Raw genomic sequence first — 26,087 nt, forward strand, 5'->3', positions numbered from 1 at the left:
AGGCAGGGAGCAAACAAAGGCGGAGGCTGCTGGAGGACAGGAATCTAACCAAACAGCAGCAAAGCACACATCGACTTTATTCTCTTCATTCTAAATGTGTATAAACATTATTCCTTTATGCTGGAAGACATTTTGGGTCCCAGCAGTGTGTCCCAACTTACAGAGAGCACCCTGACTACTATATGTTGGATTTTACATAAATCCTTTCTTTTTGTCACTTAAACCACTAACTGTTCCACTTAACATCTGTAATTCTAAATTACGATAGCAGGATAAAAGGCAATGTTTGTTTCCCCTACATTTTCAAGTTTAGTTTAGCTCAGCATTGTAATATCTGACCTATATGTAACATCTGACCTAAAAGCAAAACTGAAAAATGTTTTCAATAAATAGATTAATATCCAATGATCTGGTTCTCAGCTGAAACAAAACTTGTCTCGCATCAAAAAGTCTATTTGCCGGCTACAAAACCCTGTCTCTAAAGAGTGTAACCTGAGCAGTGACCGAGGCGTTGGCCATAGAGTGGCACTAAAGGGGGTTGATACCACTTGGCATGATGCTGGACGACAGCCCTTATTCATTGTCAGAGGGGCTGCTATTCACAATGGAGAAAACGATGAAATGCTGCCATTATAATGGGGACCAAATGGCCCCGTGGCAGCCCGACACCTGATCTCCTCTTTGGCTCTGGCTTCCTTTTGTCCCAGTATTTCATATCTGACATATCCACACACCCTGAAAATAAGCAGTGGATGTCGGAGCAGCGATGGACCTGAGGCTTGGTGTTTGCAAGCTCAGACATGGGGAATAAACAGACCATCTTTTCGGCACAGCAGCTAGACGCCTATCAGGTTGGTGTCAGTCCTGTTTCTGTTTGAATGAGACGATTAGCCTCAGTCACTCTCACGGAGCTACTGGCATCTGGAAACAATCTTATCAGACTAATTTGCATTTTTTTTTCTTTGATTACAAATTCCAGAGTCGTGTGCTGCACCTCTTCAGGCAGCGGAACAGTGTTGAAACAAGTCAAAGCGCTCCTGATAGTGTTTGTTGATTTGATATAGTCTTTGGAAATGTAACAGTCATTTGTTCAAAGGTCCAAGATACTGACAGGATGCATTAAGTTAAAGGTGCACTATGTAGTTTTGGTGAAGACATTTTGACAAAATGAGAAAGATCTGCCTTCACTGATATTTTAATGCCTAAAAAAAATAAATTTGAAGTGTTTTACTTTGTTTATATGTGGCTGGCCCTGCCACCTTTCTTGCTCCAAACAGTGTTCTGGGGACCTTATTTTCCTCTGAGAACAGCTTGTTTATTCGGTTTTGGAAAAAATAAATATTTATGAGTTTGTATTATTACCTCATTAATGTTATGAATATTAAAAATCTGAGTTTGAATTTCTTCTCCAAAACTACATAGTGGCCATATTTTAATAATCAAGCATTTAAACATTTGAATAATAATATCTGTATTCATATACATCCAGCGATGGAAGGTAACTAAGTACACCTCCACTACTACTACTACTACTACTACTATGACCTTTGTGTGGTACTGTTAAAGTGAAAGCTTTATTTGTGATTGAATATGAGTCAGACCTTTGTGTAAATGCATAATTACGACGAAAGAGGCCCTTTTAAGATTTACTGCAGTTTCGTTTTCGGGCAAGATAATTTTCAATAGGGTGCAGGGGCACTTTTACACTAGCCTCAAAATAGCTATTCACACTAAGAAGGCTCGACACAACATGAAACTTTGCTCGTAGTATTACCAGGGTCTCTACACATGAACACGAGCATTGAAAACATTGTTTGTGTACACAGAGTTTACTAAAAAGAAAGTTTTTGGACAACTCACGTTAGCAGTAGCACCTCCGGCCATTACTTTCCTGCCTGTTAGGTCGCACTAACTAAATATATCGATTCTGATGCTAGCATAAGAGTGCCCCTGCACCCCATTGAAAATGAGCTTGCCCGAAAACGAAACTACGGTAAATCTCAAAAGTGCCTGTTTCGTCGTAATTATGCATTTACACGAAAGTTTGACTCATATTCAATCACAAATAAAGCCTTGGTTGCTTTTTGGCAAGAGTTTCACTCTGAGGATTATTTCTCAGGTACTTTATGTAAGTATTTCCATTTGATACCACGATGTTTCAGAGAGAAACACTGAACTATTTTCACTTAACTCGATTTATTGCATAGCTTAAGTTTATAGAGACTTTGAGATTTTACCACACTAAATGGATATAGAAGTATATAAAGAAGGTAAATAATTGCTTACATGTTAAAGGTGCAATATGTAATTTTAGTTAAAAATGTTCACAAATGAACTACAATTATCAACAGAATGCAAAGAGATAACAGTTTTGATGTCAACGCAAAGACATCTCGGTATTGTGTTGCAGAGATATCAGCTGGAGTTAGCATGCTAAGTAGCAAGCTAACAGTAGCGATAGTAATGGATACATAAACAGGATACAGTCAACAGTTACTCTTGTGAAATGCTGCTACGATACGGTGAGTATGAACTCAACAGGTGGCCAGTTCTTACATATTGCACTTTTAACTATTAACAAACAATGTAACAACATAATGCTGCAATGGATAACTTATTGCAAAATGACCTAATTCTGATTTTGTTGCCAATACATCTGTAGTTCTGCCACCTGAAACAATAAACCAACCTTAAGCTTAATATTGATTTAGCAGGAGCAGCATGTTTGAACAGCTACATTGCAATGTTTGTTGGAATAACTCCACTTTCCTGCCATGATCTCATTGTATTTGCAGGACTGCACGTATTTTACAAGAAAGGAAATTCTGAGGTGAGCAGTGATGTCACTGATATCAAAACATACCACATTTTGACACGTTTGAATCGTTGGTGTAAAACAAATACATTTTTGTTTTGCTCTGCACAATAATGTACTGTAACTCTAAACTACAGTATCATTATAACCGGCCACTGCTGGGCTGGCTAACGTTGAGATCACGTGGTGTTTAAAATCTCCCTTTTCAAACTTTACTGCGCTGAAACTTTCAGTTATTTCACACTGAGCACAATAGAGAAAAATACCCTGCAGCTGAACAGGAGTTCTCTAAATTAACTTTCCTTAACTTCCAAATGCCAAAATAAAACACGCAGCTACATGACATAAAAGATATCTTGTAATTTAATAGTAAAGTAAATGTTTTAAACGTTTCCCTAGGCTCTTCTACCGCTATCGGGATTTGGCACCGCAGCTCGTTCCTCTTGACTACACCAACCACCCAGATGTGAAGTTACCATATGAGCTGATTGGCAGCATGCCAGAGCTGAAGGTAGACCCACTGGTCCACACACACCCGGCAGACCCGCTCTCTCCCTGTGTTCCCAATCCATAATTAATGGCCAACTAATCGACAGAATTCTTTGAAAGGTTATACGTTACCCGACTCCTTTAAACTTGAAGAATGCTGGTGAGTCTCTTGGGGCACACTTGTTGGAAATGAGTCAATTATATGCCTCTTTACACAATGACAGCAAGGTAAACGTGTGTGTGAACATGCTAGTCACTGACATGTCCTGAGAAAGAGAGAGCAAGGCTGTGAAGATTATACTTTCCCTTGTGGTACTTGATCAGTCCAAATTATATTTTCTGAAGCTCACTTGAATTATCTGTTATAAACAGAAATCATACTAGAACATGAGATATGAACCAACACAAACACACAACCGCGGTGCAGATGATGAACTGCACTCAACTGTGTACAGAAGTTTCTGGTGTCTTCTCTGTCCAGGACAACCCGTTTCGTCAGAGGATTGCTGAGGTTTTCTCTGAGGACGGTGAGGGGAACATGACACTGGATGACTTCCTGGACATGTTTTCAGTCCTGAGTGAGATGGCTCCACGGGACCTAAAGGCCTACTATGCTTTCAAAATTTATGGTAAAATATTCAAAGGAATGGTTCAAAAAATTGTATCATTTATGTATAATTAAACTTATATACCGTTTAATTAAACTTTTAACTCACACGAGTCAGAGACTGAGACCCACCTTTCCCCAATGAGCATTAATACAAGAAAAGACTGCCGTTTAACAGGCAGAAACCTCAGAGCAGACCCAGACTTAAGGTGGGAGGCCATCAGACTCGACTGGTTGGGTTGAAATTAAGAGAGAGATCGCTGATTTCTTCTTTTCTTGTTGCTTGGAGTCACACAACAACTGATGTGTACGAAGCAAAATCAACAAAAGAATTTATTTTAGATACCCTCTTATTTTTGTTCACACATCATTAAAACCCAACATGTGGAAAAGAACATTTGGTGAAGGTGACAAAATACAGAAATGAGCACCAAAATTTTTTATTTTACTCTTTGTTGAACTCAGTGGCGTGCACAGACTTTTTGAAGGGCAGGGGCAAAAAGATAAAATAGACCACCCAAGAGGGCAGTTTATCATGTTTTAACCAGCCAGAGGGGCAGTTTAGTATGTTTTTTCCACCCAAGAGGGTAGTTTAGCGCACGTTTTGGCTCCCAGTAGGGCACTTTAGCACGCGTTTTAAGTTTGCATGTAAATGTTAAGAATAAATGTAAACTAAAATAGGCTTCTGAAAGTCTTCATCTGAATAACTCATATTTACCCATGGAAGTTAAGCTCAAGATCATCTTTTTTTATTTGAAAAGGGAGCGGGGTGAAGGGTTAGGAGCTGTAAGCATGGCGGATGGTGCATAGGATGTTATAAATGATTAAGCAGCCCATTATACAGGCAAAGAGCTTGTCAATGCCCAGTTTGTGCTCAGCACCAGGGTCCCCCCTAATTAATAAATGCTGACTGATGAAGAAGTTACATACACATGACCATGGTCATGGGTCAGGGAGACGTTTCATTTATTATTCTGACCAATAGAGGGGGAAAAACAAGGGAGGGGTGGCACACAACAAAGGTGTGGTGTGTTATGAGTGAGACTGATGAGGATGCCTGAAGTGAACTCTCTAACAAAGGACTGAGTGTGTTGATTGAATATTTAAGGCTTAGCAGATATGTTTTATCAATGCTTTAAAGGTGCATTACGTAAGAATTGGCCTCTTGTTGAATTAATTACTCAAAACCAAAAATCAAATATGGGGCTGCCTGTCACTCAGTAGCTGCTAACTGCTGCTAACTCTAGCTGCCAGCTAATTAGCTCAGTTAGCCATGCAGCTAGCAGCCCAGACTAGGAATTTGGGGAACCAGGGGATTGTTGATCAGGACGGGACAGGGCTAGTGGGTTAGCATGCAAACTTAGGTAGATATTTTTGTTACACAATACATAAACATCATGGCTGTTACTCACACCTTGTTGATGATAAAAGGTCATTTTCTAAAAAAAAATGTTTTCAACTTAATTCGTATATATTGCTCCTTTACAGTATATCAATATAGTAGTTTAACATTGCAGTTTCCACAATGACAAAAATTGCGAGGAAAACAAAAAGTTTAATGCAATTTTAATTGGCAAAAGTCCAATTTGAATACAATATTGTAATATTGTAACAAATATCAGTTAAGTAGGAATAGGTAGGCATCCATCCATAATAGTTCAGAATATATGAAGAATATCTCTTTGGCTGAAACTAAAATTATATAATGATGGTAATGCTTGATCTGCTGGTTATTTAAAATTAAAGAAAATAGCTGATCGCCAAAATTCAAATACCTTGTTTTGTCCAACTTGGCTGACCACTGATGCAAAAAAAAAAAGATGACATAAATGATTCACTGAATCATTTTCTTCCAAGATTTCAACAATGACGACTTCATCTGCAAGTCAGACCTGGAGAAGACGCTGAACAAACTGACCCGTAACGAGCTTACAGAAGACGAGGTGAGGATGGTGTGTGAGAAGGTGATAGACGAGGCTGACCTGGACAATGACGGGCGTCTGTCACTTGAGGACTTCCAGCATATGATTGTTCGAGCACCAGAGTTCCTCAGGTAGGCCAATCAGAGCCATAGAGGGTAATTCCACATCAATACAAAAGAAAGCATTTATTGTATATTTGTTATTTAATCTAATGTGCATTTACCTGACTGTCTACCTTGACTGCTAATGAGGAACTTTAAACTATTCTCATTTCTGTTCACAGCACTTTCCACATAAGGATTTAAAGGACTGAAGCAATCACATGTACATATCAACGGACTTATTTTGATGAAGAATTTCTGGAAAGTGGGGGGAATCTTGACACCTCAACACAAATGATTATCTTGTGATTATGCTGTAGATTTTTGCTTTTTATTTTGTAAAATATTTATAACCAAAAACATTCTGATCTTCATCATAGATCATCAGACTTTGATACTTTGCATCCAGAGTAAATTCTGAGTAACTATCAATCTTCTTGTCTTTCATGGGAGCGTTACTGTACTTGTATTTGTTTGACCTGTACCAACACACCAAGCCCACATCCGATTTCCTTGCAATTGCAAATGCAGAAATAACACCGGTCATGGTGTGACTGCAGGTCTGTCATCAGGTGGCAGCATCAACCAATCCATCAGGACAAGGCTCATTAGTTATGACCATCAACAGTAGATTTGTGTCTTGTATCTAAAGGGGTTCAGTTACATCGGACTATGAAAGAAACACATGCCAGAATATTCCAGTGGCTCCCAGCGAGCCAATAAAAGGAGAGCCATTTGTCATGAAAGCAGTCAAACTCCATTGTGAGAGCATGGGGTCAACTGACGGTGTAGTTTCCTCTGACAGCCAGCCAATAAAGACAGTGAACGTTACATTTTATAATCTCGTTTTATTAAATCAAAAAGTACACATATCTACAAATTGTAGATACATTTTCATATTGGGTTTAGAAAGTACAGTACAATTTAAGTAGATCTCTTTTTTCAATGTGATATTTACAATGTTTTTTTTTTCACCTTTTTTTTTTCCAAAACTTATTCTATTACTCTCCCTGTGTACTTCACAATCACTGGAATGAAAATATGGCTGTAAAAAGGGATGTACAGTATATGATGACGTGATAGCAGTCTTAAGAAAAAAGGATATGATTTAAAAACAAAATCAATGAGGGAGTATCATTTCAGTTGCAAATGATACAACTCAAGTCCTGCAAACATCTGCTCCCTATGTTTCTGTTTAAGACTTAAAGCTACAGAATCACTCGAACGAGACGACAGCTACCTCCACATTTCAACGCCCCAGAATCTTCCTACGTCATCTGCCATCAAGCTTAAGATTTGCTCGCATTGATGCAGCCATTTCTCCAAAACAGAGAGTGTCCTGTTTTTGGCTCAGTGAATGACAAAACACAAATAAACAACAAAAGAAAAAAACCCATACATTCAACTGTACAGGTCTACAAGTATGTCTGAAAATTGTGTTACACACATATGCACAGGTCCAAGATTCACAATGCATAGCTCACCTATGAGAGAACTGAGTATTAGCGGTTAAGACAAATGGCCATGGTCGTCATGAGGTCCCAAATTATTTGATATTAAAACAAAAAATAAAAAAAAGGTGCAGGCAAGCAAAAGCAGATCCTCCCTCGATATTGTGCATACAGGAGTTTGATTTTCAGACGAGTAACAAATGAAGGAAGGAAACGTGAGGAACAATGGAAACAGACTGAACATCAACGTTAAATAGTTGGTACACGTTTGGATCGCACAAGTCTAGTTCACTGTGGCTCGAGCTCTTAATAAAATACTGGATAGAATTTGAGTTCAGGTGGTCACCTATAATGCATACTGTGCCTTTGGTGCCACCTAGCTGGCAAACTGAAAGTCCCACAATCAAACACACAAGTGAAAATGTACAACACTAATGGGAACAAACTGTCAGCTTGGGTTAAGCCAGCGTTCATGTAATAAGCCAAGAAAACATCACTTTTAAACTAGAATTTGGCAGGGCAGTAGCATAGAAACAGGCTTGCAATTTTTTTTTTCTTTTTATAAATATATAGATAGCTGTTGAAGTACATTAGGGCAATGTTTTTCAGTGAACACTGGACAGTAGATCACTAGCAGTGAAATAGCATAGGAGATCATCAGTAGGTGTAATAAAATTTAGGAATTATGCCCATTATACTACCAAGACTCAATAGATCAAAACAGTTGTAACTAAGTCATCGTATTGCAAATCTATCACTTGGCACAGACTACACACAAAACACGAGTTACTGGTAAAGTGCAAGGAGAGCTGCGTGGATAGCAGGAAAAGGGGCTTACAGTGTGAAACTTTAGTATAAGTGATTTTAATTGGTTAAATAACCGAAGACGTCATTTAGCTTCACTGTGAATCAGAGCTGCTACAAGACCTTCAAGTCAAATTAAAGGCAACACTTTAGAGTTGAAACATTTAGTCAACTGAGAGCATAAAAAAGTTGAGTATTTTGATATCTGACTAATAGTTTTAAGTCGATTTTCAAGCAAGAATGTCAAACATTTACTGTAGTATTTACTGCCTTCCTGTCTGATGTGATAGTTCACAGAATTTCTATGTATTTTGGACCTTTGATCAGACCAAACACGACATCTGAAGACATCATCTCGAGCTTTAGAAAACTTTTAGAAGCATTTTTTAAAAGATTAATCAAGAAAATAAGAGGCAGAATAACCGATTATAATAGAAACGATTAAATGTCATTCTAATCGCATTATACTGTACTGAATTGTGAAGGTTATTTAAAATATACAGCCTGCATATCTTGATATTGTCCTAAACTGTGTACTTAGAGTACAATGTGCTAACACTGCATTGTTACCCACTCTAACATTTTGCATGTACAACTCATTGTTGCTGGTCACTATACCAGAGAAAGTCTAAGCAGAAATGTCAGCTCACAAATGTTCTGATAATTCGATTTATCTAGAGGAGATCTGGATTACATCTATTTTTTTGTAACCAAACTGTCTGCGAACACCTGAAAGCTATTGCAGAGAGGTTAAATATAAATGTGGGTGGTGTGTAATGATCTGAGCGAGATGACACACACATTTTTAGTCATATTAAATGATTGTCAAGGACTACATGCAAAACCTTCCTCAAATTCTTCTCCGATCCTTGACTGCTTTACTCGTGACAGGATTCTCAACCACTGTAATGAAAATGAAAGCATGTGCAACTCTGTTTCACTAGAGTGTAAGCCTTTCAGTCTCAGGTTGATATAACTTAAAAAGGGTACTAATAAAAAAAATATCTAAATATCACATTTGTATTTGCAATCCCAAAACCTTGACATTAATTTAATGATTTCTCATCCTCGGTTGTGCTACTGGCTGTGTGAAATATAAGTGCGCATTACAAAGAGACTAACATCGGAAGTAAGAGCCTGTCTTTTGTGTGATAAGGAACATCTGGACAATGCTCCTGGTTGAGTCCTCGACCAGTCAAGCACTCTGACCCATGAAAACAAAAGATCTCCTTAAAATGGAAGAGATGCACCACTGGAAGCTTTCAGAAGAGGAAGAGAGGAGGAGGATTCCTCCACGTACTGGGAATATAATGGTTTGTGTGTGGACTGGGAGGACAGGCCATAGGTGGGTATAAAGAAGAAAGGGGAAGGAAGTGCTTAGAGCAAGCACAGTCCATTTATGTCCAGCCAGCTGACAGCCAGTGTCGGAGCAGACCTTGGTCCTCAGAGGAGGGTACAGCGGAAGAAGCTGGTCTTTTTCTGAGGCTCTGAGATCTTCACTCCGTGACTGCTCCCCTGCGGCGTGTTGCCCTCCTGCAAATGTAACAGAGGAACAAGTCACTACTCTGTCATGTAGAACTGTTATTTCAGAGAATGCTGTATGGATCAGCAGTCATAGAAGTCCTCATGCTTCAAATCATTTCTCATGATGCACAGAGTACTTCTTACCAATTTCGTGTCCATTTTTGATTTGATGTCTCTGGCGAGGGTCAAAAATGCCTGTGAACCAGATCAAACACACATATTGTATGACTTGAGACGTATGGTCTCTTAACCATTTTATAATTCAAGATAGAATTCCTACTTACATTTTCCACATTGATGTTGGCCTTTGCACTCGTCTCCATGAACTTTATCCCATACTCTAATGCAAGCTGTAGGAAAAGGGGTGAACATTGTCGACACGTTTTCTTCATGAATCATCAGCAAACACAATTATTCAAATATATCAAATGTTTTCCTTTTCTAAATTCAATCAAACTCTTACCTTCTCCCCCCTGTCTTTGGACACCTGCCGCTTGTCATTGATGTCACACTTGTTGCCAAGGACCATCTTCTCAACATCAGAAGATGCATGCTGGATCAAACGAAAAGTAAAAAGCCGTTAAATAAAAACAACACACCGCATCATGTCATCTGGTCTTTTAAGAGGTAGCAAGAAGGTAAAGGAAGGACTATTTGAGCGAGTGACTACCTCTTCTATGTTCCTTATCCAGTTCTTGATATTCTCAAAAGACTTCTCGTTGGTGATGTCGTAGACAAGCATGATGCCCTGTGAAGAGAGGTAGATAAAATATGTAAACAGTAATAACTCAGTTTCAGAGCCATGGCCTCCTCAGAGAGTGGTTTTATGTTCCATGTGCCTCACAAGACATTAAGACACCCACCATAGCTCCTCTGTAGTAGGCTGTTGTGATCGTTCGGAAGCGCTCCTGGCCAGCCGTATCCCTGGAAAACGTCAGAATTGTCACATCAATGTAACTTAAAGATCAAATGTGAAATGCCTTTAAGTTCAGTACTTCGATAAATCACATAGGAAAGTTGGCATCAATTTCTCAGTGCAGTTCAGTGTGATAGATGAGGGAAGGATTTGATATATTGTAGATAAGCAACTACACTATGGAGTGGAACAAATTCCACTAAAATCAACATTTACATTCAATTTTATAAAAATTGTGTAATTTTTAAGGTCCTGTGGTCTAGGGGTAGACTGATTATCAGCCCTGGCCGATTACTTGGGCCAACATTTAGCATTCAGTGATTCTTCTGTCAGATTGCAATAAAAACTGAGAGGGGGTATAAAGTAGCAGAAAATGGAAATAGTAAAAAAAAGTACCTAAAAATTGTATGGGCTGTAGAAATTTCAGTTTCATTTTTAATGCAAATAAATATCAATGGCAAATATCTTTTTCTTTTTGTCTCCTTGATTTTTAATAATAAGAATCGGCTAAGAAATACATCGGTTGACCCCTTCTGTGGTCACCCTGCATTTTGAAAGGAACCATGAATTACTGTGAGAAAAGTGTGTGCCATCCACACCTTATTAACAAAATATTGATAAACTCACTGCCATTATGTCACAAGCCCTGTAATACTGGGTTTAAGATAAACTTACCATATCTGTAACTTTATCTTCTTGCCGTCGAGCTCTATTGTCCTAATCTTGAAATCAATGCCTGCAGGGATAAAGAAGGATCATGCATGTCAATCATAACGTTAGCATGCTAGCTTAACATAACTGTCAAACATTGGCTGACACTGCTTAAACACATCAAATGACATTCATGGACAGTGAATATGAGGCGACTCGGGTTCTTGTCACATTAGACGGCAGTAATATGTGCATATGGGAACAACTGAGCTTTCATAATGGTTAAATTAATCAGCTATATCGCGCTACATATCTGCCTTTCCGGTGTCTTACCAGGATGTAGACGGGGCCTGATGGCTAAAGTCAGAGCTATTTGGCTAATTGCTGAAGTTAGCTAGCAGGCGCGCCACCCGGCATGACTTTATAACAACGTTGCCACTCCAGTATTTCCGCCCGTACATTAGCCTCACGCAAAACACACAGTCAGCAGTGTCCCCTTTGCCCTCTCCTTTTAACGAGTTAATTACATTCATAACAGCTGAGAGCACAATTGTTTTTTTTATTAATGACAAACAGAAACTAACGGTACTTCCAGCCGTCAACGTAGCATAAAACAGCATTCCAGCAAATACCCCGCGCCGAAGAGACAGCACCATTGGCGTATTGTAAACAGACGGAAAGCCACAGTTCACATCACAAAAACCGTACCTATGGTTGAGATAAAGGTTGAGTTGAAGGCGTCTTCTGAAAACCTGAAGAGCACACAGGTCTTCCCGACACCGGAGTCGCCGATTAACAGTAATTTAAACAAATAGTCGTATGTCTTCGCCATACTTGATATTATTGCGGAAATCCCGCCCGGCGAAGCAGTGATGTGAATGTGCAGAAATGATGCCCCCTGCTGGCCCGGAATCCACCTGCAGTTTATATGTGAATGGATCCAGAGGGCGTTTACCCCCACACACACTCACTGCAGTCTGCAGGGTAGGAAGTGACTACGTACATCTACTCAAGAGGCCTCGTCAACTTCAGCACTTCGATATATGCCTTCATTTCATTTTGCTCTTTTCACTCCACTACATTTTATTGTGCAGCGATAATTTGTCTACTAGTTGCTATGCAGATTTTATTTGCAAAACATATGTGAGAAAATACACACAATGTGATGCATCCCAATGTTAAAATGCTGCTTACACAATAATGCACACATGTAATCTATCCACTTGGATGATGTAAACAAATAGAATGGCCCCTCGGTAGAGTGCATACCTCCACCCAGGCCTGACAGTCTCCTTTCATTTAGTCAAGCTTAATCTGCTAGCAAACTCCATAGCCCTGTAAATTTAAATTTAAAACTACCCATAAGCCCACCAGAGCTAGCTTTGAATTGTACTCATTTGTAGATATTAACCACCTATATACACATGATTTCTTTCATCAGCGACCATGAAAAATTTGCTGAGTAATTACCAAAAATGTCAAAAAATGTCCGTATCTCAAGATGTCAAAGAAAGAGAAAAATTCCTGGATCTGTGTCTTTATCTCAGGCACTTGCAGAGTGGGGAGCTAAGGGTGCTTGGGCACTTTCCCCCTTAATTGGCCTTTTGGCATGTTAAGAGAGGAAAGTGTTATATTTGAGGAAGTATACGCCTTCATTTTACATGAATCTAAAGCTTTTGCTGAATCAAAAATACTGATTTAAAGCTGCTTGAGATTATTGTGTCATTAATTGTTCACTCTGCACTTTACACAGAAATAATCATGTGCATTTTCTTTTCATTTGTTTTCATATTTATCATACTTTGTAATTATCAATGTATCGCCTAAAGAGCGGGGATTGAAACAAGGAGCCGGAATAAACTAATATTTTACGTCTGGGTTTGAAAAATGACCTAAATTAATAATTGATCAACAAAGTTCTTTTGATAATATAACCAATTTGGTCTAGTTCCATGTGACCCTCTTTAACTTTGAGCACCTGCCCCACTAAAGGTCTCCGCGCGGCCCTGCCGAAAGTCAATGGTGTCTATTCAAAACAGAGACCCACCCTTTTTCACCGAAATCTATTCAATTGTTTCTGTGTAATCCTGCTGACAAACCAACACACGAATGGCCGCAGGTGAAAACATAACCTCATCGGCTAAGGCAATGACGAAATTGAAAGGGGCCATTTTTCATAGTATGGACTTCTACCATTTTAGGATTAGCAGTGGAGATCAGGCCCTTCTTCCCTTTTCGACAAACTAAATCACATGGCCTTTCTCAGCAGATAAGAGTTGGTCAGGTGTCATGGGGGTGGTGTAGTTATGTAGCTACTATGGTTTGGTATTTATTACTTAAGCCCTCTCGTGTTGAAAGATGTTGTCATAATGATGAAGATGCCTCTTTTAGCCAACAGATAAACTGATGGCCAACAGATGATAACATCATCTTTTAAGTTCCAGTTTGTAGGATTTAGAGTGATCTATTAGCAGAAACCGAGCATCCAAAATTGTTTTCAATAGTGTATAATCACCTGAAACTAAGAATAGTTGCTTTTTTGTTACATAACAAGTAGACTTTTAGTACAACAGAGGGAGCAGGTCCTCTTCTACAGTACCCCATGTTGCGCTGCCATGTCTCTACAGTAGCCTAGAACAGACAACCAAACACTGGCCCTAGAGAGGGCCTTTTACACTTGGCCCAGCTATTTACAATGTGCAAATTCACTGCTAGGTACCTCTAATTCCTACGTACTGGACCTTTTAACATTCACCCTATGTGGCGATACGTCGTTCAGTCAGCGGCATCAGTCTTTGTGGGACAGAGAGGCCGGCAGTTCATCAAGATCTCTAGTTTCGTGTTTGAGGAATTCACTGCCTTAGCCGAGCAGAACAGAAAACACAAAGCATGTTAGCACATGAAAACTAGAGGGTGAGCTCATTCTGCTCCCTTGTGTTGCAACTCCCCGAAGCACCCATACACACAAACACATACGCAGATCAGTGCGTACGTAGACGGAGGACAAGCTCAAGTCAACCAAGCCCATAAAACTCACGTCATCAAAGTCATCATCATCATCAGTTTTATTTGTGCACAGAGTCTGGTCTACAACACAATTTCTAGCACCGAAAACTGAACATCATATGGACCCAAAACCATTTTTTAAAAAAGGAAAAAGAAACAAAAAGAACCATAAATATGTAAAAAGGGGTGCATTTGTCTTAAACGGGGATAAGGGGGAAATTACAGAAAATGGATGGCATGTAGAAAATATCTTTGACAAAACAAATGTTTTTTTTTTTGTTTGTTTGTTTGATGTTCTTCTTGGCATTTTACAAGCTGTTGAGCTCCTGCAGTGTTTGGTCCAGGACCTGGTGCATTCCAACGTTCTCCTCCTTTGCAGTCGATAGGTTCTCTGCAATAAAAAGTATCGGCAGATATTTAATGCAGTGGGTGTGTCAGTGAACAGATACATCTATCGCACGAGTGCATTATAAAGATAATAAAAATAAAGGTCACTTAAGAGCACCAAAAGCGAAAGAAAAAGAACTGGCTTATAATATGGAGACCCACAAACGTGGCCTTTTCATAGTGGCTGAAGATATAGAAACTGATTGTTAGGAGATGCAGAGGTGAAAACTGAAATGATAGAAGACAAGGTAAAAGAGAAAAATATCTTTATTGAGCTTTAGTTGAATGCAAAAGGAGCAAGGGGCAGTGAAAGCAAAAGGGAGAAAAGAAGAGACAAAGTGCTTCCGATCAGCTGAATCAACGAGAACGTGACATCATGAGCCTGATGCAAGGTTTACAAGGTGTTCATATCATTGAGAGCATTATCCAGCTCCTCGCTGATAGCCTTGAATTTCAGCTTCTGAGTGTACAGTTCGTCTGCACGTCGAAGGGCAGAGAGAGAGCAGGCGGAGGAAAAGTGCAGAATTGTGCAGACCATGAAAGGGAATCAGGAGGAAAAAAAGAGAGAAACCAGATCAGAGATCAAGAATCGGGAAATCAAGTATGATAAAGATTTGAATAAAGCAAAGAAACAGGATTGAAAAGAAGGATTCGAACGAGGTGTACCTTCTAAGTCATCTATGGTCTTTTCCAGCTTGGCCACTGTCCTCTCTGCGAATTCTGCACGCGTTTCCGCCTTTAAGAGGAAAAAAAAAAACATTAATCACCCAAACACAGCTTCCCTCAGAGAATATAGCTAATGCAGACATGAACTTACCTCCTTAAGTCTGTCATTCAGGACTTTAATCTCCTCCTCGTATTTGTCCTCTTTCTCAGAGTACTATAGAGCCAGAAAAACACATGAAGAAATGAATCCCCCGGAACAATATATATGCTTACGTCAGAATTTTTGCAGGTTAATGCTCAGAAAACGTCTGAATGAATATATCTTAAATGGCAGATCAAATTGCACTTGTTTTTTCAAATGCAATCTTTTTTATTTCCATTTTTCTTTTTTTAATCTATATTACTCCTTAACATCAGTGTTTTTTTTTAGTCCAGTTGCTTAAATCCTTTTATTTGTTACTGTATTTGTTTCTTATTTTCTTAAATCTATGAATATTACACTTCCAATCTGGGTTACTGTTATCATGTAAAAATAGATCAATAAATATTTAGTGCAAAAAAGAAAATACTTTTACAGTTTTCCTGGGCAGAATAGGGATGAATAGGCAGGTGAACTTAATGCGTAAAACTTAAAACTCTACTTAAAAAGTGCAACTTTACTTTAGATGACCTGCAGTTTCCACTGGAGCCACACAAAGCTTTATACGACTTTTTCCACATATGCCGTAGTACTCCTCGCGACTTGTAAACACACTTTAAATGTGTAAAATTGGTGTAGTTACCCTTTAATCAAATCTTCAGGATAGATTCGCAACACTCACCTTATCAGACTGAGCCTCTAGGGACTTCAGGTTGTTGGTGACATTCTTCAGCTCCTCTTCCAGGTCACCACACTTACTGTATAAAAAAGAGGAATGTGCAGTATTGAAGTTTTCTGAATGCATTTGACATTTATAAGAATGATGCCCTGAGAGTGTGCATGCAACTGCATGACTGTATCCGTACTTACAGCTCTGCGATCTCTGCCCTCTCCTCTGCTCTCTCCAGCTCACCCTCAAGGATCACCAGTTTACGGGCAACCTGGCATTAAAAACACATAAAGACAGTCACAGTGGAGCAAAAACAGAAACGACATCAGAGTCACGTGAAAACTGAGAGTCAGCGGAAAATGTTTTCGGTGTGCGCACCTCCTCATATTTGCGGTCCGCCTCCTCAGCGATGTGTTTGGCCTCTTTGAGCTGCATCTCCTGGATCTCCATCTTCTCCTCGTCTTTCATGGCCCTGTTCTCGATCACCTTCATGCCTCTGATGATTGGAAAGACAGACAGGCGTAAGTTGAACAAGACAACACAAATTTGGGCACCAATGCAACATTAACATTTGCCTTTCCTTATGATTGTTTATGCATATTTTGTGGTTTCAGTCTCAACAATATGCCGATGATGGGTTTTTCTTTCTTGCAATTCTTGCTGGCATGCTGCTCTCCATGAAAACTAGAAAGCTAGGGTAGTTGTAGTGTTTGGGGTTGTCTTTTGTTCTTTCAGCACGTTTGGGTTGTATATTGCTGTTTAATGGCATTTAAAAAATATATACTGTGTATAGTTTTATATTGTATTACTGTAAATTATGCTTCTAATCAGTTATCAACTGTACATATGAAATCTAAAAATAGATAAGTAGATCGGTTTTCAAATCTTTATTTCAGCTAATATGACAACAAATTACCTTTATTTCCCCTGTGATATTCAAATTCAATATCAACATTCCAAAATGCAGCAACCCTTTTTCCTCTTTTTGTATTATTTAAACTTGATATCTCTGCACAGGTGCAGATAAAAATTAGTTACATTACAAATAACCACAACACCAAAATATCCATTTCAGCTCTAAAACCATCATAAAAAAGGACCACATTGTGTGCCTCCATTCACTGGGAGCCATGCGCTCCATTCAATCCGCCGAATTACTTCATTCAAATGGAGGATTTTGTTTGAGGGTTTAGAGGGGGATGAGGTCATAAAATATGAAGACAGACAATGAAAGCTCCATTCAGAACGCTAAATAAAAGTGCTCTGGCTCCTTGTCCACTAATTCAACTACAATCCTGGTCTACTCATCTCATTAGGGTCTATTGAAACCTTTGAATCCACACATACAGCTCTCTGCCTTTTCAAGGTGGTTAAAATCTACATGTATCGGTTTATCTAATGGCTTGACTCTGCTGTAAAACCAAGATTGTGTTGTACACACACTGTAGACAATATATCACGTTATTTAAAAGCTGTAAGACAGTCGTTTGTCAGTCTTGCAGCTGATGGCATGTCCAAAACTCTCACCTTTCACTCTCATCAGCAGCCTTCTCAGCCTCCTCCAGCTTCTGCAGGGCCGTGGCCAGTCTCTCCTGAGCGCGGTCCAACTCCTCCTCCACCAGCTGGATCCTGCGGTTCAAAGATGCCACATCGCCCTCCGCCTACAGCAACAAGGAGAGGAAAAGGGAGGGAGAGAGAGAGAGAGAGAGAGAGAGAGAGGCAGAGGTCACAGGTCAGAGGTCAGCCAGGAAACATGCAGTGGCCATGAGAGGGAGGATAGGCCGACCGAGCTGCATGTTGTAATCCAGCCATACAACATGAAATCATTGACTTTTTAAAAGGGTTTTTTTGGCCTTGAGTGTCTCATGAATACAACTGTTGGCCTAACTTCCTGTCCAGCCCGTCAGATTTCTTACACGTAATCACTCTCCGTCTTAATGACCGTGATGAGTTCTGGACTTTGAAGCCTGCACGGGCACTTTGAGAACTGCTGATGTCGAGCAGCATGGCAGATTTTAACCCTGGCATATCTGAGGCCTTCTGTAACGTAAACCCATGTTCGTTTATGGGGACAGAAGATTGCTTCTCCTCCTCGGCCTGCTTCCTGTGAGACCGATATCACAGATAACCAGTCTGCGCTCTTCTTCCTGTGTGGAGGCTGAGGAGGAGGAGGAGGAGGAGGAGGAAGGATTGCAGCTCCTAATTTCAGATAATGTGCCCAAATGTTGTTAAGTCAAAAAGCTGAAAAAGCAGGGACAACGACAGCTGGATGCTTGACAAAAACAAGGAGGAACCATTTTCCAACTGTCTTCCAAGCTTTTTAAGACACACTAACCCTGCCACTGTACTTAATGATTAAGCAACCGCTCTGACAGTTAATGTAATACCGAGGGGCCCCCGTTGCTCTCCAATGTGTCTGTTACGATCTAGGGCGGGTTTCGGTTAGATAACACAGCCGAACAAAAGTCGACCAGGGAGTGTCGCCAAACTGATGCCTCCGAGTTCCCATAAGCGCTTAAATCGACTAAACTGACACATAAGAAGATAAAAACGACACATTTACAAACGGGATACGCAGCGGAAGTTCCAAATTCCTCCAGGGGCGTTGTTTGAGGATCATTGCCGCTACCTGTTCGGCCAATACTGCGTGTTAAGTCCCTAACAATCCGCACCAACAGACGATCGACAGTGGTAATGTGAGGAGTACAGGTGAGTGTGAAAGAAGAAACGAGAATGAGGTTGGAGAAATGACAGGATGTCTCACTTTTTCGCGCAGTTCTCGCTCAGTGTCCAGCTCCCTTTGTACCGCCAGTTCACGCTCCTCCGCCTCATCCACTTGTAGCTGGAGGGTCTGGATTTTCTTCTTTACCATCTCCATGACTGCGATTGCCTCGTTTTACTCAAAATGGGAAAAAGCGACGAAGGAGCACCAAAAAACAGTTGTCTATGAGTCTGTGTGATTCGCGTCAAAGTTTCAAGCTCCGAGGAAAAAAACTTTTTTTCCTCTCTCTGTCTCGGGCAGGAAGTCAGGGACGTGCAGTGTTGGGATGGTGGAGGGGGGGAGAGAGAGAGAGAGGGAAAAAAAAAAAGGGCAGGGAGTTTTCAGGAAATTTATGGCGAGATCGTCCAATCCTGTGGAGGAGCCCGGCCTCGGATGACATCACAGGATTTAGGAGGGGACGGCGCTGCTGTTTTCCTTCCACAAAAGAGGTGTGTAAAAAAGTCTAGAGAAGTCCTGGAGTTTGCCATTGTGGACTTATATGGCAAACGCAAGGTGTTGCTAAGGCTTGCATTTTTCCCCTGCTCTGATTGGAGGCAGATCAGCGGAGGAAAGGGTGCAATCTATGATTCACCACTCACCAGTCTGATTCAAGATGTATGAATGTGAATCATAACGCATGGCTGGATGTGTGTGTGTTCTTTTTTTGTGGCGGGTTAAAGAGGAGAACAGTGAAAGTATATTTAAAAAAAAAGGTAAAAGAAAAAGAAAAAAGCGAAATCAAAAAGGTAGCCATAGGTTTACTTCTCTGTGGGGAGGGGGGTGATAATCCTCCTCCAACAGGGGTTGATGACCTGCAGCGGACTGGAATGTAAATTGATTTGGTTGCAAACATGACCGGCAGCCATTGGGTGGCGACACATTCCTTCAGCGCCCCCTTCTGCCACCTCCTCCTCCTCCTTCTCCTCACTTTTCATCTCAATGCAGTTATTTCCTCCTTCAGTCCTCCTTGTATCACATTTATGCTTATCAGCATCCACACATAAGCAGTGTGAAACACATTAGAAGAAGATGTAGAGACTGGATAAATCGACAAAAAGCATTTCTGCGGGCATCTGATAGGTCATCAGAGACAGAAATCACTTGTGATCTGACCTTTAACCTTTTGGGGCCTTATCTCACCTTCTTTCACTGGTAGTTTTAGACTCACTGTCTGGACTATTTTCATTTGATGATATATATTTAATTCAATTTTGGTCTAATTGCCAAAGCTGAAGCATTAATTAATCAGCGTGGTCAGCTTTATGTAGACTAACAGTTGGTCTGTTGTTCAGACAAAAGATGTCATGCTATACTGCTGGTAAATGCAATGTATTTATTAAGAGTTCCGTCCTTTTTGTTTTCCCAGAAACAGCCGAAACATCCCTCTGTTCAAAAACCACCAGACTCCATTGACAAAAACCTTAATTTTACCTTCTAGAACACAGGAGTTGCTGGGTGCCGCTGCCTCAGTCAGTTGATTTGTTTGTGTTATTGTGTGACCTCGCTGCAGTTATTTTCTCCTTCTGTCCTCCTTGTTTCACATTTATGTGTATCAGTGTCCCTCATAAGCAGTGTGAAAAGCATTGGAAGATGTAGAGGTTGGAGAAAAGACAAAAACCATGATTTTAACTTGCAGAACACTGGAGTTGATGATTTACTGCCGACTCAACTGATTAGTTTGTTTGTGTTATTGTGTGACTTTGGTGTTTTAAAGAGTTAAACTTAGTCACACAATGGCTGTTTGAAAAAGAATTGTGATTGATATTATTATTTTATGACATTTTATAGACAAAACGATTAACTGAGATACTAAACAATTAAGAAAATAATTAGCCAGTGACTCGAAAATGAAAATATTTTTTAACGGTCTTCTGCGGCACATTCCCCTGAAAAGGTGCATAACACCTGCACTGTCTTTATCAGGGATATCAGAGGTCAAATACTGGATCATGTACTGTTGTTACTGAAGGGTTTTAAGTGTTATGTTTTTAACAGCTCCTAATTATACACGTGCACAGCACAACAAAAGCTCTTGTTACTCCTGGGTGACGCATTTTTCTAACAATCTGAGACAAGAAATAAGAGAATCATGGTGCATCACTGTTCAAACCTCATCAGAAAAGTATATCTGGTGTCATATAAATAATATTGGTCATTCATTCAGCCCACAAAAACAAACTAAGTCCAGTCGGGCTGTCTCCAGATTTTTCCACTGAATCTTTTGCTTTAGATATAAGGTCTGATCAGATCTCGTCTTCTCCAAGTGAGATATTACTGTAAAAGAGAGATCCTTAATGAAGTGGGATGCCCTTTAAAGGTGACCGGTCATCCACCATTGTTTCCGATAAGTTATGTTCTGTGAGTCCAGACAGAGCAGAGTGTAATATCTCCACCCCAAAAAAGGCCAGAGCATTGATTTCATTAGACACTGCAGTACGGGGTTCTCTGTTTGCTTAAGCCGCATTCCTGGGATTCCTGGTGGGCTGCAGGCTGGCCGAGTTTTGTCTGTGCTTGAGAAATAGCTCAGTTACAGAACTCAGTCAGACACCAGTAACTCTGTGATTCTCAACACTATCTGGGTTAGTAGAGTCATTTCAGGACTCTTTTCAGGGTTTTTAGATCTACGTTGCGGTCGATCAGTAGGTGCTGGGTAGCAGATCGAAAGTAGGAATTTAGAGTAAAACGTTTCCGGCACATCGTATCGTACAGTACCAGTCTGTGTGTGATACACAAAAGGGGATTTTTAAATTCAATCTCATGCTTGATTTGCTTGATTGAACGTCCTCTCGACTGAATTCTTGTATGCCTTTTTTGTTGTTGTTAAAATCGTATAAACAAAGGGCCTTTTTGTGCGATTAGTTTACGTGAACATAACCGGACACTTAACTAAACAAATGTTTTTATTTATTATGTTTTCTGAATATCAGTGTTTTAACTAGTCAGCTGCTGTGTTTCATCACCCTAGAAATGAGCAAGCATTACGGTAAACCCATGAGACGAGTCCAGGCATGGCCTTTTTTGGGAGTGTTTGCAGGGGAAGCAACACTCAGACTGAGTGTTATCAGCACTTCATTCAGCTTTGTTGTTTTTTTTAAAGAAAGTTTAAAAGTTCCGTGAACAAAACCTGCATTCATCTCTACAACTGGTCTTTTTTTCAGTCATGGGGGGGATATTTAGTTCGGTCCATCTAAAAGAGTGGTGATCAATACCTTACCACACTTGGAAGTTGTGGTGTTCCACTCTGCAATGTGGATAATGTGTTTCAGATGGCGACTTTGTGGTTAACTCACATCTGTGGCCTTCTTCTCCGACAGTTCCAGTTTCTCCTGAGCATCCTTCAGGGCCTCCGAGTACTTGTCCAGCTCATCCTCTGTTCCCTTCAGTTTCTTCTGCAGACCGAGCAGCTCATCCTCAAGCTGAAAGAAGACGAATATTACAGAGAGTCAGGGAGGATAACAGCAAAAACCAAACCACGTTTCCGCTCTTTAAAAAAGTCCACAGACCTGCCAGTGGGACTGTGAGGTTTAGGTACAATTGTGCTTTGAACTCAAGGCTTGATAGAAATTGGTAATATGTAATTGGGATGCTGTAATCAGTTCACAAAAATAAATTACTAATAGTCCAGACTACATTTGACAACATTTATAATTAGTTTAGAGTTATGTTTTCAGGGATACTTGGTTACTTTTTTGATTATGACTGTAAAATATGGCATTTAGTTAAAAAACAGTGGAAGTATTCAGATTAGACTGACTATTTTGATAATCCTGTGGATTCAAATATTAATAACAAGAAATCCATGTGATTTTGTACTCATGGCTGACTCCATTTGAAAGTGATCTGGCCCGGTCTTGCTTGAGCTAAATGCTGACACACTCACGAGGATTATGGCAATGAGCTGATGTCTAGCAGGTATAATGTTCACATCACCAGGGCTGCTGACACGTGGGTAACAGTTAGGTCAGTTGTCTTTGGCCCTGGGTCATGGGAGGACCTGAACCCTTACAACCCTTACAATAATCTGTTGATGGGGCCTGTGGAGATTATCTTGTCCACGGCACAGGCAAGCCTATCCGTGGCCCTGTTCACTATTTTAGTTTAGTTCAGCTGGGGCTATTGGGAGTCTCAGTGTTAGCATTTGACAAATTAAACAGCTTAAAACTCAGAAGATCACCAAAGTTTTCACTGTCTATTCTCAATAGACATGAATTTCTGTACCGAATGTCATGGCAATCCATCTGATGAAGATATTTTACTTAAAACCACAATATGTTGTAAAAAAGTACCCAAAGGTCATGTTGAGTATACTAGAGATATCAGGTGTCACTCTGATAAAAGGGAAAGTCAACCATACAAATAGTAGTTGGATAAAAGTCTCAAAGGTATCTGGCAGTAAATGTACTTAAGTGTTCAAAAGTACAAATAAAAGTAAAGTATACATATATTTACATGTATCTAGATACTGTATACGACTAATTACCCATCCATACAATTCAGTTTATAATTCGCAAAATAACTAGTAACTTAAGTTAGCAAATAATTGCGGGGTGTAAAAGGTACAACATTTGCATCTCAAACGTAGTGAGGTGAAAGTATAAAGTAGCAGAAAGTATGTCAAAATTGTATTTGAGTAAAGTACTTGAGTAGATTTACTTAGTTACATATAAACCTCACTATGGCACAAGAAGAAACATCTGGGGAACTATGAATGTCTGAACACAATTTCAGGGCAATCCATCTTATAATTCATTGAATATTCATCCTTGGTAGAAAAGTAGTGGAGTGACTAACACATTTGCTGTATATCATCATTCTAGGAAATATACAGAACCAGCTGTCAAATGTCTTCATCAGGACTATTTCTTCAGTAGAAATTAAACTCTCTATTAAGAGTTCTGTTGATCATCAAGAGCATCAGGGACGTTGTTTCTAAAGTGCGCTGCAGCTGGATTTTTAAAATTATTTTGTAATTTGAGTGAACCACTCCTTTAATTGCTGCTGGAGCCTGCCGTCTGTAATGTCTGTTGATACTGAGTATTAGATTTGTGTATTTTCAGTGTGTTCCATCCGCCTAACCCGTCTTGCCAAGAATAGCAAAGAAAGCATCTCTTAGCGCTGCTGGTATCTCCGCCATCCAAACAAACTAAAGAGTTCTGCATAATCTTCTAGGATTTCATGCTGCCTGCTCCTTGATGTGGAAGACATGCTGAGGGTCCATGTGTGCAGTGCGACTGACAACTGTCACTCCTTGTGTGCTCTCTGAGGGTATGGTTGGGGCTTTAGCCAACAGACGCAGGATTCTTTCCACTTGCTTTGCTGTAGCTCCCAGCTTTGTCCAACTGCCTGCTCTCTGGCATTCCTCTCGTAGCGGCGAGATGATGAGACCACCTCCCACTGTGCAATAATTGCATCTATTTAGAAACCTCAAATATCCGATTACATCTCTGGATTCTACTTTGCGTGTATCAAGTGGTACAAGTAAGCTATCATTAAGTTAGCTGTCAAAATATCAAGCTGTCTGAGGCTCTCGCACTTCAGCACCAAATATGGAGGTTTGGAATCTGTGAGGTTTTCTTTGACTTAAATTTTTTTTTTTTTCACTTCTGGTTGTTTCACCCTCTGGTTCACTGTGGATAACATGTCCAGCAGTCGGGCACTGTGCCATTCTGTTTGTGCATCCCTGTGGACATCCTCCACCACCTCCACCCGCCCACCAAAGGACCAGGCCCAGGGGCTCAGTATCAGCTGCTCTCTGTTATTCAGCATTTGGTGCCTTTGGGAAATACTCGACATTTCATGTTGAGCCCCCTCGGTAGCCTGCACAAGTGGTTTGGTATTTATTAATTTGCTTTACACCACATTATCAGTACGTTAATCTGAGACGGGACTATCAAATTAATCGCATCAAGCTGATTTAACGTAATAATCTCACCGGTAAATTCAATTTGGTTTATCAGAGGATGAAAGAGACTTTCGACTGGAAGGTCCAACTTCGGTGTCACAATAACCTACTTCAATATAGAGCTTTGCAATATGCATGAAATCAACATCACAACCTTATAACTAATACTTTTTGATATTGATGATATAGCAAATATGAACAAAATCATATACAAAATAAGACACTTATTGCGTTGTTATGCAGTACATCACACACAAATTTAAGTGACTACTTTTATTGTAGTGATGGAATGTAAGTAAAGTAAGTAAGTACATTTACTCAAGTACTGTACTTTTTGACAATTTTGAGGTCATTTCAATTTTCTGGAACTATATGCTTCCACTCCACTACAACTTAGAGGCAAATATTGTACTTTTTACTCGGTACAATCGTTTGAAAACTTAAGTAACTTTGCAGATTACATAGTGGACCTGTAGTTTACAGTATCTAGCTACGTTTAAATATATGTATGCTTTACTTGTACTTAATATCAGATATTTTCAGACTTTTACTCAACTACGGTTCATATAGGTGACTTTTACTTCTTTATTTTTACTAAAGTAAAACGTTTGGATACTGACAACACTGGTTATAGTTTGCTGAGATTAATTCATTTGGACAACAATATCTTTATTATTGCTGTAGCTCTCCTCTTGTAGTTGATAGATGATAAATTATTGTATTTAATCGGTATATAATGATATTTAGTACTTTATAAGTTTGCTTTTCAGTGCCTTATGTTGTATATTGCAGAGGCTCTTAATGTAGAAAGTGTTTAAATCTTTTTAAAGCTTAAATATCTTCCTCATATAAGAGGACACATTTCCATCTCATCCTTCATGTGTTCCCATTAAAACTCATCAGCCTCGTCTCACCTGCTTGCATTTATCCTCCGCTGCCTTCTTGTCGGACTCAGCCTGCTCTGCCCTGTCGATGGCGTTCTCCTTGTCCAACTTCAGCATCTGCATCTTCTTCTTGATGGCCTCCATGGTGACGGTTGGGTCTCAGTGGCTTTTCAAAAAAAGAATGTGTATTTTTTTATCTCTTTGGGTGAAAAGCTGTTGCAGATGAAGACGCCTCTCACAAGGTTGAAGAGGAAGGGGATAAGCCGGCAGATGCAGAGAGGAGAAGAGAGGGAGTGAGAGGAGAGGAGAGGAGAGGAGAGGAGGATGCAGACTGAGACTCGGAGGAGCTCTATGTGATTTAAACTTGACTGGAGGTTTGGAGACAGCCCCAG

The 26,087-nt window shown here is 39.9% G+C and overlaps 3 protein-coding genes across 6 annotated transcripts; 1 reads left to right on the top strand and 2 right to left on the bottom strand.

The window, feature by feature from the left end:
* Positions 1–797: 797 nt before the first annotated feature.
* On the top strand, positions 798–6,210 carry cib3 (calcium and integrin binding family member 3). Its single transcript, XM_030403397.1, has 6 exons — positions 798–851; positions 2,796–2,830; positions 3,215–3,326; positions 3,786–3,933; positions 5,769–5,964; positions 6,117–6,210. Exons 1-6 carry the CDS (start codon positions 801–803, stop codon positions 6,136–6,138), a joined length of 564 nt encoding a protein of 187 aa, XP_030259257.1. The 5' UTR covers positions 798–800; the 3' UTR covers positions 6,139–6,210.
* A 552-nt stretch (positions 6,211–6,762) lies between these two features.
* On the bottom strand, positions 6,763–12,183 carry LOC115572906 (ras-related protein Rab-8A-like). Its single transcript, XM_030403396.1, has 8 exons — positions 11,989–12,183; positions 11,305–11,365; positions 10,577–10,637; positions 10,384–10,461; positions 10,177–10,266; positions 9,998–10,063; positions 9,858–9,908; positions 6,763–9,722 (listed from the first exon to the last, which is right to left on the bottom strand). Exons 1-8 carry the CDS (start codon positions 12,110–12,112, stop codon positions 9,633–9,635), a joined length of 621 nt encoding a protein of 206 aa, XP_030259256.1. The 5' UTR covers positions 12,113–12,183; the 3' UTR covers positions 6,763–9,632.
* A 2,144-nt stretch (positions 12,184–14,327) lies between these two features.
* Positions 14,328–26,087, bottom strand: LOC115573167 (tropomyosin alpha-1 chain-like). 4 transcript variants are annotated; one of them, XM_030403836.1, is made up of 9 exons: positions 25,726–26,081; positions 22,200–22,325; positions 17,676–17,809; positions 16,527–16,644; positions 16,349–16,419; positions 16,161–16,236; positions 15,491–15,553; positions 15,340–15,409; positions 14,328–14,677 (listed from the first exon to the last, which is right to left on the bottom strand). In XM_030403836.1, exons 1-9 carry the CDS (start codon positions 25,837–25,839, stop codon positions 14,595–14,597), a joined length of 855 nt encoding a protein of 284 aa, XP_030259696.1. In that variant the 5' UTR covers positions 25,840–26,081; the 3' UTR covers positions 14,328–14,594. The 4 variants fall into 4 exon arrangements, with proteins under 4 accessions (XP_030259696.1, XP_030259698.1, XP_030259697.1 ...); XM_030403837.1 differs by lacking the exon at positions 14,328–14,677 and adding an exon at positions 14,923–15,150 and having other exon boundaries at positions 25,726–26,087; XM_030403838.1 differs by lacking the exons at positions 22,200–22,325; positions 25,726–26,081 and adding an exon at positions 18,913–19,742.

Source organism: Sparus aurata, chromosome 21, assembly GCF_900880675.1.
Source record: "Sparus aurata chromosome 21, fSpaAur1.1, whole genome shotgun sequence".
NCBI lineage: Eukaryota > Metazoa > Chordata > Actinopteri > Spariformes > Sparidae > Sparus > Sparus aurata.

Bases quoted from the DNA above. Each gene is read 5' to 3' on its own strand.
- LOC115573167 (XM_030403836.1), bottom strand. From the start codon at position 25,839: ATGGAGGCCATCAAGAAGAAGATGCAGATGCTGAAGTTGGACAAGGAG. The intron at 16,420-16,526 runs GTGCGCACACCG...TTTTAATGCCAG, and splicing joins CGGACCGCAAATATGAGGAG to GTTGCCCGTAAACTGGTGAT. The intron at 15,410-15,490 runs GTAAGTTCATGT...TTCCTCTTAAAG, and splicing joins TGAATGACAGACTTAAGGAG to GCGGAAACGCGTGCAGAATT.
- cib3 (XM_030403397.1), top strand. From the start codon at position 801: ATGGGGAATAAACAGACCATCTTTTCGGCACAGCAGCTAGACGCCTAT. The intron at 852-2,795 runs GTTGGTGTCAGT...TTGTATTTGCAG, and splicing joins AGCAGCTAGACGCCTATCAG to GACTGCACGTATTTTACAAG. The intron at 3,327-3,785 runs GTAGACCCACTG...TTCTCTGTCCAG, and splicing joins GCAGCATGCCAGAGCTGAAG to GACAACCCGTTTCGTCAGAG.
- LOC115572906 (XM_030403396.1), bottom strand. From the start codon at position 12,112: ATGGCGAAGACATACGACTATTTGTTTAAATTACTGTTAATCGGCGAC. The intron at 10,638-11,304 runs GTAAGTTTATCT...GACGTTTTCCAG, and splicing joins AAGATAAAGTTACAGATATG to GGATACGGCTGGCCAGGAGC. The intron at 10,267-10,383 runs GTAGTCACTCGC...CGTTTGATCCAG, and splicing joins GGATAAGGAACATAGAAGAG to CATGCATCTTCTGATGTTGA.